General features: G+C 43.6%; 1 protein-coding gene across 1 annotated transcript in view; it reads right to left on the bottom strand.

The window, feature by feature from the left end:
* The window catches only part of LOC139263437 (protein unc-79 homolog), a 253,255-nt gene that overhangs the window by 36,573 nt on the left and 202,974 nt on the right, over positions 1-13,708 (bottom strand). The window contains exons 36-42 of the mRNA XM_070879516.1: positions 12,393-12,505; positions 12,219-12,304; positions 11,858-12,031; positions 10,098-10,166; positions 8,640-8,750; positions 5,580-5,684; positions 599-676 (exon numbers count right to left, since the gene is read on the bottom strand). Of these exons, the coding sequence (XP_070735617.1) occupies positions 599-676; positions 5,580-5,684; positions 8,640-8,750; positions 10,098-10,166; positions 11,858-12,031; positions 12,219-12,304; positions 12,393-12,505 (736 nt within the window). The remainder of the gene's footprint in view (positions 1-598; positions 677-5,579; positions 5,685-8,639; positions 8,751-10,097; positions 10,167-11,857; positions 12,032-12,218; positions 12,305-12,392; positions 12,506-13,708) is intronic.

The following is a 13,708-nucleotide window of genomic DNA, read 5'->3' as shown; positions in this document are numbered from 1 at the left end:
TAGTTTCATCAACAACTTGCCACGAGCACTAGGAGCAGATTTACTTGCAGTAGTCGAGAGGAATCGAAATAGTAGCAAGTAAGGTAGTCAACCTCTGCAGCAACGTCTATTCATTCTTCATTGGCGACAATCATAAGCACAACTCACACATCACTGTGAATTATACGGACACAGAATTAATGTGATTTTGCACTCACTTCTATTTCACTGCCATTAGTGTTGACTCCCAATTATATACATCAGTGAGGAAAGTGGAAAGTACCCATTAGCAAAATCACAAATTATACCATGATGATAATTGTATTGTTTTCATCAACAATAATATTCTTGAGAGAGAGCAGATGTCCTATAAACCAGAATTGCAGCAAATTGCAAGATGTTGTACAGCAATTTAAAACTGACAGAAAATTTTTAACAAGTTATTCTATTCAATATTTTAGTTATGTATGTACACACACATTATAAATTATTTTACATATATAAATATACACATATAATTTTATATATATATAATATATATATTATATATATTATATATATATATTCAAATCCTTTGGAACATTTTGAATGAAGAGCTGTGTCTATGTCTAATACTTACTCCAGGAACAGAAGCAATCATGTGTTTCTGCAGAATTGTTGATTCAGCTATTTTTGTTCCAGCGTCTGCACAAACAAACTAGTAAGAACAAGAGAGAGATCCATTAGTTTTCACATCAGCCTTCAAGCCATTTATTAGCATATTCCCATTATTCTGTAACTGCAACCTTCAAATGTCAGCGAACATATATCACTACTGCACAAGGCTGCCATTTACTCATTCTAGTTATAAAACACGGAAAGTACTGCTCAACTGTTTCAGCAATTTTACTTGATTTTTTTTCTTTACCCATGAATGATATTCTCTGTGATTATGACCATGGTGCGTTATGCCTCCTGGTCCTCAAAGATCATAAGATAATCATGGATGAGGGTAGCCATTCGGCTCGTCTCAATTCATTTATCTAGAAGATCCCGACAGTTACCTGCATTGCAGCAGCCAATTGTCTGTTAAATAGTTCGAGGTTTTGACTCCACTAATCTATACGGGAGTCTGTTCCATGTGTTGGGAAACAAAAAAATTCTCCAGCTTTTCCTCATAACACAAATCTCTAATACTGGGGATCAGCCTTGAAAGTCTTCTTTGCACTGATCTAGTGCTTAAAATCTGCTTAAAACATAAAAAAATCTAGGCTGACACTCCATTGCAGTGCTGAGGGCATGCTGCACTGTCTGAGGTGCCGTCTTTCGGATGGGACATTAAACTGAGGCTCCGTCTGCCGCTCAGGTGGATGTAAAAGATCCCATGGCCCTATTGCGAAGAAGAGCAGGGGAGTTTATCCCCTGGTGTCCTGGCCAATATTTATCCTTCAATCAACATAACAAAAACAGATTATCTGGTCATTATCACCTTGCTATTTGGAGGAGTATGCTGTGCACAATTTGGCTGTCACGTTTCCCACATTACAACAGCGACTACACTCCAAAAGTATTTCATTACATATAAAGCGCTTTGAGAAGCCCAGTGGTCATGAAAGGTGCTATATAAATCCAAGTCTTTCTTTCTTTAAATACTGCCCTTATGCCTCGGAGATCAAAACTAGACACAGTACTCAATGTGCAGTCTTACCAGAGCTCTCTAGATTTGATCAGGGCCTCCTCTAATTTATAGTCAGCTGGTTTCATTATGTAATTCAACATTCTACTGGCTTTGCTAATTGGTGCTATATATTGATTAAACATATTTAATGTTGAGTTTACTAAGACTTCCAAGTATCTTTCAAAATTATCCTCAGCTATTTCAACATCATTCGTGGAATATGTTTGTTGTTTATTTTTCCTTCCTATGTGCAGTGCCTTGCACTTGTCCACATTAAATATAATTTAATACAGTAAATATAAATTATTCATTTGGTCACATACTTACTTTGCCCAACTCCTGTAATTTTTGAGCTGCTTCCAAGACCATTTCCATTGCTCCTCCCAATTTGGTTCCATGAGCACATTTGACCACTTTGCGCTGAGTGTCTTTGTCTAGTAGTCAGAAACAGTAGCGGTCCCAACAGTGGGGCCTGGGGAATTTCACTCAGTACTTTTCCTCCATCCCTCCAGTTCCATGGACAGCTTTTGCATAGTTCCTACATGTTGTCACTTGGCCAAACTAGCTACAAGCACAGGATCAGTTTGCATATGCATACTGAAGAAAACAAGATCATAGGCGGTCCCTCATGTCAAGGATGACTTGCTTCCACGCCAAAAAGGGATGAGTTCACAGGTGTTTTAATGAAGGACCTAATATTTCAGGTCCCGAACTACATATTGAAGAGTGGAAGATGCCTGTGCGTGAATTTCTTTAACATGTGGTGACCGTTGCACACCAGCCACCACACGGGCTTGACAGAGCTAGGTCTTGGTCCAGTGGCAAGGATTAACCAAAACGACTGGAGACCAGCTCTGCTGATACTGAAGACACCCAGCTCTTCACAACATTCCTTGACCCAGAACCACTTCTGCGCTGTCAAATTACCTGTCCAACATCAAGTTATGGATGAATGAAAATGTTCTCTAACTGAGTATCAGGAATATCAAAAACATCTTTCTCGGCCTCCATCATAAAAGCTGCTCCCTCATCACTGACTCTATTCCCCTTCCTATCTGCTTGCTCAAGCTGAACCAGACCTTTCATAATGTTGGCATTTGACTTGACCCAGAGCTAAAATTCAAACCCCACATCCCTTAAAACACTAAGACCATTTACTTCACCTCTGAAACATTGCATCCCTCTGTCACCAAAACCTAAATCCATTTTTTTTTGTCACCTCTAGACGTGACTTCTCAATGACCCCCTCGCTGGCCTCCCATTCTCCACCCTCCATGAACTCTAGAACTGAGCTACTTGTTTCCCGTCCCATACTAAGTCCCACTCTCTCATCACCTCTGTCCTCATTGACATACACTGGCTCCCAAAACATTACAGTTTAAACTTTCCTAATCTTCAAATCCCTCCATGACCTTGCTCCGTCCTATCTCTGGATGCCTCTCCAACCTTACACCCATATTTCTGCCTGTAGCCTCCTGTGCATCGCTCCTGCTCTCCATTGGTGACACAGTCTTTAGCCTCACTTTCACTCTTTGGAACTGAGGACCTAAACCCTTCTTCCTCTCTATATTTCTCTCCACTTTTAAGAACCTAAAGGTCCTACTTTAAATATGCAGATCTCCAATGATGTCATCAGGACCTGAAGGCCTGAGTAGTGGAGTAGTGACAACATCCCCGTCAGGCAAACCTGCCGTGAGCCGGATGGTGGGGCAGAAGAAGCCCAGCAGGTAAGTTTTAAAGTTTTATTTTAGGATTTCTTGTGAGCCAGGAGGGTTAGGAATGCAACTCCAGGCCTCACAAGGCAGCCTTGGGCCTCCTTTGTGCCAGGCCACCCCTCTCCTGATCATGACCAGAGCCTTCCCACCCTGCCTCCCATTGACCACTGGGGACCGTTCCCATGTCTCCCCGGCTGCAGCCTCCTGCTGCCAGATGTCCACTGCCGCCCACTGGCCAGATAGTCAATCAGCTCGGGTGTCGAGCGGGACTTTGAAAATATTAATTCAAATGAGGCCTCCCTGTCCCCGACTCTGCCAGGTTTATCGCTCGCTATCGGGCTCCCAACATACCCTTCCCACCTCCCCTGTACAAATCAAGGTACGGACTCTATCAACATCATAGGCAGTCCCTCGGAATCGAGGAAGACTTACTTCCACTCCTGAAGTGAGTTTTTTGGTGGCTGAACAGTCCAATACGAGAGCCACAGATTCTGTCACAGGTGGGACAGATAGTCATTGAGGGAAGGGGTGGGTGGGACTGGTTTGCCGCAAGCTCTTTCCGCTGCCTGCACTTGATTTCTGCATGCTCTCGACATTGACTCTAAGTGCTCAGCGCCCTCTCGGATGCACTTCTTCCACTTAGGCCAGTCTTGGGCCAGGGACTCCCAGGTGTCAGTGGGGATGTCGCACTTTATCATGGAGGCTTTGAGGGTGTCCTTGTAACGTTTCCACTGCACACCTTTGGCTCGTTTGCCGTGAAGGAGTTCCGAGTAGAGCACTTGCTTTGGGAGTCTCGTGTCTGGCATGCGAACTATGTGACCCGCCCAGCGGAGCTGATCAAGTGTGGTCAGTGCTTCAATGCTGGGGATGTTGGTCTGGATGAGGATGCTGATGTTGGTGCATCTGTCCTCCCAGGGGATTTGAAGGATCTTGCAAAAAAGTCAATGCCGGAGCACTTAAGGACCCAGCTTAAGAGAGCCCTATACAGCCAGCGCCTCACAGCTAACCTGGTGTGCCTTGACGGCCCGAGACGCAGAATGCCCACAGCGCTTGGTCTGCCATCCAGGCCTCCATAACCAGTGTCTGCAAAGAGTCGCTCGGTCACTCAACCAGGAAACACCAGGACTAGTTTGATGAGAATGATCAGGAGATCCAAGAGCTAATAGATCGCAAGCGCAGGGCATTTCTGAGCCTTAAACAACAACCCAATGCGGGAGCAGCAAAGCAGCATTACAGACGGCTCAAGGCTGAGGTCCAACAAAAAACCCGGGACCTAAAGAACAGGTGGTGAATGGAGAAAGCACAGGAGATACAGCAGCTGGCCGACAGCCATGATGTGCGAGGATTCTTCATCGCAGTCAAGGCCACCAACGGGCCAAATACGCAAGGCCCCACCCCACTGCTGGCCAAGAACAGGGAAATACTCATCAAGGATACCGAGGCAGTCAGGGCCCACTGGAAGGAGCACTTCGAAGATCTCCTCAATCGAGACTCTGCCTTCAACTCGAGTGGTCTCGACTCCATCCCCCAGCAGCATGCTACCCACCACCATCTCAGTGAGACCCCAACACTGCATGAGTTGGAAAAAGCTTAAAAACAAGGCACGGACTCTAACTCTAACCGCTATCGGGCTCCCACACACCCTTCCCATCTCCTCTGTACAAACCAAGGCACGAAATCTGAAGCTTTATTGCATTACAGAGCAATTTAAAACTCATAATTAATGCTGTAACAGATACACCAAATGGACACATTCTGACCAGCTTTTCCTGCTGGAGCTATCATACTTCTTTGTGTTTTCACATTTAGTAAATGAAATGTGCAATATGTTTGCTTACTGCAATCATTTCATTAATAATAAACTTTAGAAGAATATCTGTACAAACATACGTAAAGAACCATTTTCTTTGGAAGACATTTCACCATCATTCTGCTGTACTCTTATTAAACATGTAGGGCTAAACTTTCCACTTCAGATTACTGGGCTAGTGCCCATATCTCGGCGAAAATGGCAGGCTAATGCCCAATTTTTGGCCGATAGCCAGCACAGTGGAATGTCTAGCCCATATAATTCTGATTACATTACTTCAAAAAATTTAGCTGAAACTAAGCAGGTTTAGTCATCGTGTGTAGCAATTTGAAGTCAGTTTATTCAGTAGGATGAACTTTTACAAATTTATTTATAAATAAAATGCACCTTAACTCAGAATATTTGAACAGAGCTTTACCTGTACCAGCAGCAACAGGTTGGTGTCAGGTAATGGAGACTTTAGCTTCAGTGCTTGTAACAGTTCCACTACCACACTTCGCGACAGGTAGAATTTATCCCGCTCCTGCAAAATACAACAAGCACAAAACACTATGAGAACCAATGGAACCTATGGCTGCTTTCAAATAGCTGGCTGAGCATCTATTACAAACCTTGCCATCACTGGCTACTACTCCATGCCACCACAAGAAATCTTAAACACTGGTGCAATTTGCTTGGCAAAGGCCCAATGATTAAATGAATGGCTGAGTTGTTTTTTGGAGGAGATGGGGAGGGTACTTTGATATAAAATACTCCTTCCCAGTTAGTTATACTTAAAATGATAAACAGATTCATATGTGGCATTCTTTTTTTAAATTTGTGTCGCATGATGTGCAAGTAGTGAAATTTAACTGGCTAATCTGGTCATCTGTATCCATGATTTGCCCTGTCAATGCAGAGGCCCCAAATGCATGAGAAAACCTAGAATCAAAGATTTTCATTGCCAAGAAGGAATGCAGATAAGCAATACGAACAACTGGCCGCAAGGAGGGAAACATGTTTTTTTGGAGAACTTGGAGGGTAATTTGTACTAACAATCCACCCCACTGTCAGCTGCGGCTCAGTGGGTAGCCCTCTCGCCTCTGAGTTGTGGGTTCAAGTCCCACTCCAGAGACTTGAGCACAAAAATCGAGGCTGACACTCCAGTGCAGTGCTGAGGGAGTACTGCACTGTCAGAGGCGCCATCTTTCTAATGAGACATTAAACCGAGGCCCCGCCTGCTCTCTCAAGTGGACGTAAAAGATCCCTTGGCACTATTTCAAAGAAGAGCAGGGGAGTTATCCCCGGTGTCTTGGCCAATATTTATCCCTCAATCATCATCACTAAAAAATAGATTACCTGGTCATTATCACATTACTGTTTATGGGAGCTTGCTGTGCACAAATTATCTGCCACATTACAACAGTGACAGTACTTCATTGGCTGTAAAACGCTTTGGGACATCCAGTGGTCATGAAAGGTGCTATAGAAATGCAAGTCTTTCTTTTTTACTGCAATAATGGGGGGAATAATAACTTTAAAAAATGGGCGAGTTGGAAGCGTGGGGTAGTTAAAGTGTTAAAAATGTGAATCCCGACGAACCCACCTCCACCCACCCACTTACGGTATTACCAGGAGGCAGGCGGTCTATTTAAATATTCTAATAAGGTTGGAAGCCTCATCTTTAACCTCCACTGTAGCTGGTTGGGTTTGAAACACCTCGTAAAACTCAGTAGTTACAGCAAGGCATGGACTGCTGCATCCAGGAGGTAAGTGCCTTTACACCTTACCACCTGAATCCAGGGTGTTGTGCATCTGTAAAGCATGCACTCCCATGTTCCGCCACCAGGGAGCGTATCCCCTGGGAGCACTGTATATAAGCCGGCCCCTAAGGCCTGTTCCTCACTCTGGAGTGTCTTATTAAAGACTGAGGTCACTGTTACTTTAACCTCCCTGTGTGCAGTCTCATCTGTGTTAGGAACACAATAACCAACGCCCGCGATTGGAGACCCCATGACAAGGCCTCCGATTGCCCGCCCACCCCACCCCCATCTTCTGATGCCTCCACGAGGCCTCCACCCCGCTCCTCTGTCCGCTTTGTGGCCCATTGCCCCCGATCTTCGGCAGACACCCCTCATCCCTCGCCTTGCTGCTCTGGCCAACCCTGGCTCCCACACAATTCCTCCCTCCCTCTTTCCTCTGTGTGCTGTAGTGCCACAAGCCTACCCACCCGGAGCTAGCCAGCCTCTCAATCTGGATGGCTGCAGCTGAGAAACAGAAGCCTTTCATGCAAATTAGGCCCTGCTGTTAAAGTTGGCAGGGCTTGGGGGAAAATCGTTCTACCATGTTTCCCGACCTCTTCAGACTCCCCTGCCCCCAACCTCCTTTCCCATTATAATTCAGCCCAATATGTCTCATTAAACAGCCATTATTTTGTTGATTGTAATATGTTGAGAGGGTGTTAAATAAATGAAGACAACTTTATATGGGCCTGAATGGTCAATTAGTAGCATTCTATTGGATCGGGTCCGATCGCGGAGGGGTCCAATCGCAGGGGTGTGGGGGGCTGATTGCGTGGAGTGGATAATAGATTTGCTTGAGAGGCCTGGAGGAAACATTCCTGCTCTTCCTGGCCCACATGCAGTGCTGGAATAGCACTTACCTGTTCATGCAGCATGCCTCACCTCTCTTTTGCTGCCGGGTTTCCAGAGGCCCAGAAATCTGGCTGGCCAGCGTTAAAGCTGGGAGAGAGATTAAATCTGAGGCAGGCAGCCCCACTAAAATATTTAAATGAGGAGCCTACCTCCTGGGAGCGGGTTGGTTGACACCTCTGGTCTCGCCGCCGTTAAAACCGGACTTAGGCAGGTTCGAGTAGGGTTGGATTGGGTTTGATATATTTTACATTTTAACATCCCACCCAACCCAAACCCACCTCTTTTGGGGGTTAAAATGACCCCCTCCCCCCACTTTATTTCTTTCTGTAGCTGATTTGATATTGAATTCACCCACTCTAACTCACCATCCTTCTCAGTCCTTCCTCGGATTATTTCTCAATTGTTTAATCCGATTGGTTAAGGAGATACACTGTATGTCCCCTTGTTCACCAAAGTCCCAGATGCCCTGTTGCCCTCGCTGTGCCTTTAGCAGCTCGCACTTCCAGCAACTTTATGGGTAAAAAATTTTTAAAACTGAAACATGCACAAGCAAGTCTAACTAACGGAGCAAGCCCCGATCCAGCAAAATCTGGGCTATAATTTCTGCAAGTCAGTGGAAAACAACATTACATAATTTGTTTACAGCATCCATACATGTCGGTCACGTAACTTTCATCTACTGCAAAACAGTATTGATTACAAGAATGCTTTACAATGGTTTAGATTTCTTCAAAATGTATAAAATGTACTATTATTAATCATTTAGATTGATTTGCTCTCATACATGTTTCTTCCTAAATGAACAAACCCATTCTTTTCAGATGGAAAGTTTGGTCCAATTTTACCTTATTGAATGTTCGATAACACAGTCCACACAATTCAACGAGATACGTAAGGCTGAAGACTCCATTCTGAATCACAAAGCTCAATAATTTTGAAAATGGCTCCAAAAGGCTCTAAAATCAAAGATAATAGAAAATTAGGGAGTAAGATACCAATGGGTTACCCTACTGAAAGGGGCAAAAGCTATAAGAGACTACAATCAGGCGAAGTTTGGTTTATAATACTGTCACAAGGAAGTAAATTCAGATCATAATGGGTCTGCTCAGCTTTGACGAAGCCCCATTTAAATTATACCACCATATTAAAGCTGTAAAAAGGTGGCATGTTAACAAAGTAAACCTCCTGCTGTGAAACCAGTACTGAAAAGTACCCACTTAGTTCTCAGTTTCATACTGTTTTTACATTAGTGCTTCCCTCATGTAAACACTTAAGAAGAAATCAGCCAAACACTAGTTTTGTGCCACTATTTATAAACAGGGATCTTTTGACAATATACAAGATTTGTCTGGGTCTGTTTTCACATCATACCCTCATTTGTTAACACTTATATTGGGACGTGACCGGCTTGTCCCCACATGCTCAGTTCCCAATCTCAGCTGTGCTGCTGTGGGGAGACACCAAGCAGAGGCCAGGCATTGTCCCACAGTGAGGGGAACTCAATGTAGACATATTCCTGGCTACCTTGTGCACCATCCAGCAACTACTTCAGAGTAGTACTGGCAGAGACCATTTCACCCTCTCGGCTAGAATAGGATACGTGCTTGGTGAGTAGCCTGCAAAGAAAGTGAAAATAGAGATGAAACAAGTAATGGAAGAGGAATGACTTTTAACTGCTAAAGTATGCTTTGGAATGGAATGACTACAACAACAGCAAAATAGAAGTCAAGAAAAGCAAGGTAATAAAAGATCAGAAACACAGCTTTTCAAAATAAATGGTGGAAAATTTGAAGAGACTGAGCAATATTATGCAAAAGTATATCAACTGAGCAATGAGACAAAGAAAAAAGTATAGGGCAGGAATTTCCACAAAGCTGCTTCCATTCCACTGCCGTAACTTCATCGAAAGTGCAGCGGAAACACATTTTACCTGTGTTGAAGGAGTCTCCATGGCACTTCTGGCAAGGTTATAGTGGGAGCAGCTCCAACAAAATTCCCACCCGAGATTAAAAAGGAAGATAAAAAGTGTGGCAACAGGAAAATGAATTGCATTAAATTGATAAAATACCGAGAATACAAAATAGATGAGAAAAAAATATCTAAAAATCAATGCCTACAGTATAATGCCAAAAGCAAAAGAATAAAAAGGCAAAAGTAAAATAAAGAAAGAGAGAGAGAGAACAGGCATAAATGATTGAAAATTCGGAAAAGTGTTAAAAAATAGGATGTGTTCCTCCCCTTCAGGAGAAAAAAATCTAACAAGAGGTCAAAGGTTTTAATAAGCCACATTAGCGCTAGCTTACCCGTGTTGCACTTGTGCTAGGTATCTTGAGAAGACAGAGCATGATTGCCAAACTGGAATCCAAGCAACACTGCATACAAGATGAAAGTTATCACTATTCAGCATTTATTTGGGTATTTATTTTCTCAGTAATTGACAAACACATTTAAGAGCCAATTTTCCACATGGCCGCTTTTTGGCACAGTTGTAGAGGTATGTCCGATTTTTTAGTGCCCGACTGCGGCAAAAAAAAAAGTTGCAAGTTTCGTCAGAATAAATTTTTATTTTGGAGCGGCGCAGATTGTCCTTAAGATCTGTGGGTGGAGCTTAAGGTTTGCGCCAAAAAACTGCAACTGAGGTTGCCAGGGTAACGAGGGACGCGCTGAAGGGCTAAGGCTGCAAAGTGAAACATACAAAATGCAGCAAGACATAAGCAATTGTGGAGCCCTGTTGCCACTGCTATCCCGGGCCGAAAGTCCCCTGCCGCTACTATCCCGGGCCAATGGACCTCCCGCTGCTATCCTGGGCCGAATCCTCCTCCTCCCACCAACCCCCCACCCGGTGCAGCTGCTATCCTGGGCCGAAAGCTCCCCTGCCGCTCCTATCCCAGGCCAAAAGGCCCCCCCGTCCCCGCTACTATCCTGGGCAGAATCCCTCCCCCCCCCCCCACCCCCGGTGCAGCTGCTATACCAGGCCAAAAGGCGCCCTTGCTACTCCTATCCCGGGCCGAATGGCACCCCCCCTGCCCCCGCTCCTATCCCGGGCCGAAAGACCCCCCTGCCGCTCCTATCCTGGGCTGAATGGGCCCCCCCCCTGACTCCGGTGCCTCTCCTATCCCGGGCCGAAAGGCCCCCCTGCCGCTCCTATCCTGGGCCGAATGCCCCCCCGCCCCCAGTGCCGTGTCTTCTTCCCTCCCCCTCCAAAACCTAATTCAGCCTAAAACAATGGCGTCTTCTCTGCTCCGATTTTCTTAAGTGCAGGTAAGTTTTTTCAGAATGGTGCACTGCACCATTTTTGAAAAAAATCCTAGTTGGCCAAACTCACTTAAATGGCCAGAAATAGCGCTGCCGGCAGCCAGCACCCCTGGTGACGTCAAAAAATCGTGAACTTTAAAAAAATCGGCTGTAATTAGTTTACAATGGCGCAGAAACCTTGGCGAAACTTGCAGATTTTAGTCTGCTTCAATAAAAAACAGCGTACGCCAAAAAAAGGCACAGAATGGTGGCGAAAATTCAGCCCTTAGAAAGTTTCAACACATACTTAATTGGCTGTAAAGCGCTTTGAAACGTCCGGTGGTTGTGAAAGGCGCTATATAAATCAAAGTCTTTCTTTTCTTTTTAATTTGTCATGTCATATAAAATATCTATTTCCAACATTTCATGAATATCTGGTTTCTGTACCACTTCAAATATCGAACGTATTGAGGATAAGTGACCTGTTCAGACATTTTCAAATCATTTCACCAAACATAAACTATCACCATTAGTGCAAAAACATTGATAGGTATTGATTAGATTATCTATATTTTTACTGAATTTCTGCTAATGGTAGGAGTCCTTCCTTTAGCATCCATTTTGTGGGTCTTCCCAACATTCCCACAGCCATCATGTGTGATAAAACATTCCACATGAACTGCAACTTTGTGCTACAACTTTGGAATGCACTGCTTTGTGATAACCATCCCAATACAAAGTTAGATAGGGAATAAAAACATGCAGAAAAATTGTCATATTTATTAATCTAAATGTCCAAAAGGCAACAGATTAGGAAATTCTTCCTTACCTTCTGCGGCAGTATGCATGGCAGTTTGGTCAAAAGTGTTTGAAACTGATTGCATATTGTAGTCCATAGGTTACTGGGTAAATCCATAGGCAAAGCTTCCATGTAAGTGGCTATGTTGTCTAAACAGCGAAGCATGGCCCTTCCTGCTGGTAGGCTCTTCTTGTTGTTTAAACCCTGTGTCACATTTATATCACAAATATTGCATGGAATACCGTACAGTATAAAGAATTAAAATTTAAAATTAACATTTAACAGAATAATATTGTCAATTATTATTGATTTTTTTTTCTATTTCAGGAGATTACAAAAAAATACTAAAAATGATTTATAACTTGCAAGTTCTTTCTAAACTCTGCAATACCTCCAGTAGTTGATTCAGTGCTGCCACTGAACTCAGCTCGTTGAAGTCCATCAGAGACGAGGCTAAAGTTCGAAGGAAGCTTCCGTCTAGATGGCAAAATAAAACGACTATTTTAAAATGTATTTATTTCTCTCTAAGTTTAGTATATCAAATAAATGTTGTAAAGTACCATACCTTTGATGTTGCTTTGGAATAGCTGTGGAAGTATGCCATTGGGAGCTAGCTGATGAAAAATACAGCGTAAAAATTGCTTTGCCACACCAGCAGCATTGCCAGGAATCATCATGCTTGAAAAAAATCAGAAATAATTCACACAGTTAAATGTTTACTCAAATATATACCATGAAATGTCAACATTTAGAAAGAAATTTAATAATAGTGTCCAATTTTGGGACACTCATACAATCTTGATACCAAGATTACAAGAATCATAACAGCACATTACTTGAAAACAAAGACTCCAGATTTTCCAAAAGAGATCACACACATATAATGAATTATGTAGGTCCTAGGTGTATCACTGATCATTTCTTTATATCACTTTCTACTCATATTCCCCTTCCCAACTGCATTTCTTGCCATTCCGCCCCTGGAAAACACTCTCCCTCAAGTCCCTTACCACTGCACTTTCAAATTCCCAACTATCTAGCCTTTGGCCTACAATACTTCATGACATTGCTGCAGTTACTGATTTGCAAAATCACACCCTCTCCACCATCTTTGATACCATTGTCGTCACTAAAACCATTACACTCTCTCACCTTAGTTGTTCCCCCAGTAGACCCCAACTCTGTTTCCTATGTCCAAGGGATGCAATCTTGAACATCTTTGGCAGACAATTGGTTTAACCATCCATCACCAGATATGGCTGGATCATATAAAGCATTATCGGGTCCAGCTCACATCACAAAAAACGCCCACTATTCGAAAATCATCTAGGGAGGCAAAGATAACACCCGGCTTCTCTTCTCCATCACAAACCTTCTTCTCAAACCACCCTCTCCCCTGCCTCCACCCCCCTCACCTCCAAAAATAAATGTGAGGAGCTCATGGACTTTTTTTGATAAAAAAGATCGAGAACATCCGTTCAACTGCCTCTGCTACTTTCCTTCCTTCCCCTCGCCCACTGGGCCCTAACTTCCTCTCAGTTTCCACCCCCTGCCCTAACCCTGAATTTGCATATTTCTCTAGTGTTGGTGTAAAAAGAAGACTTCTCTACCTCAAGATGGGCTCCCTGATATAAGGAATCGATACCTACTCGTATTGTAAAGCGACCACGGAATCACACAGACGAAAACTCGGTTTACCGGTTTTATTATTCGAATATGCTCGGGAAATGTTTTGATGAACACTTCCCAGAACAAAGGTTTTACAATTACAGTTATACAGTTTTCTGAGGTGTGTGACCCTCCTACAAAACCACCGATTGGCCTACTGCTCAGACTGGCTCAGAGTGGTTCTCCCCCACCTGTCCATTTCCCATAGTGTCA

The sequence above is a fragment of the Pristiophorus japonicus genome, chromosome 4 (assembly GCF_044704955.1).
Source record: "Pristiophorus japonicus isolate sPriJap1 chromosome 4, sPriJap1.hap1, whole genome shotgun sequence".
Taxonomy (NCBI): domain Eukaryota; kingdom Metazoa; phylum Chordata; class Chondrichthyes; family Pristiophoridae; genus Pristiophorus; species Pristiophorus japonicus.
This window is presented reverse-complemented; position numbering and strand designations above follow the sequence as displayed.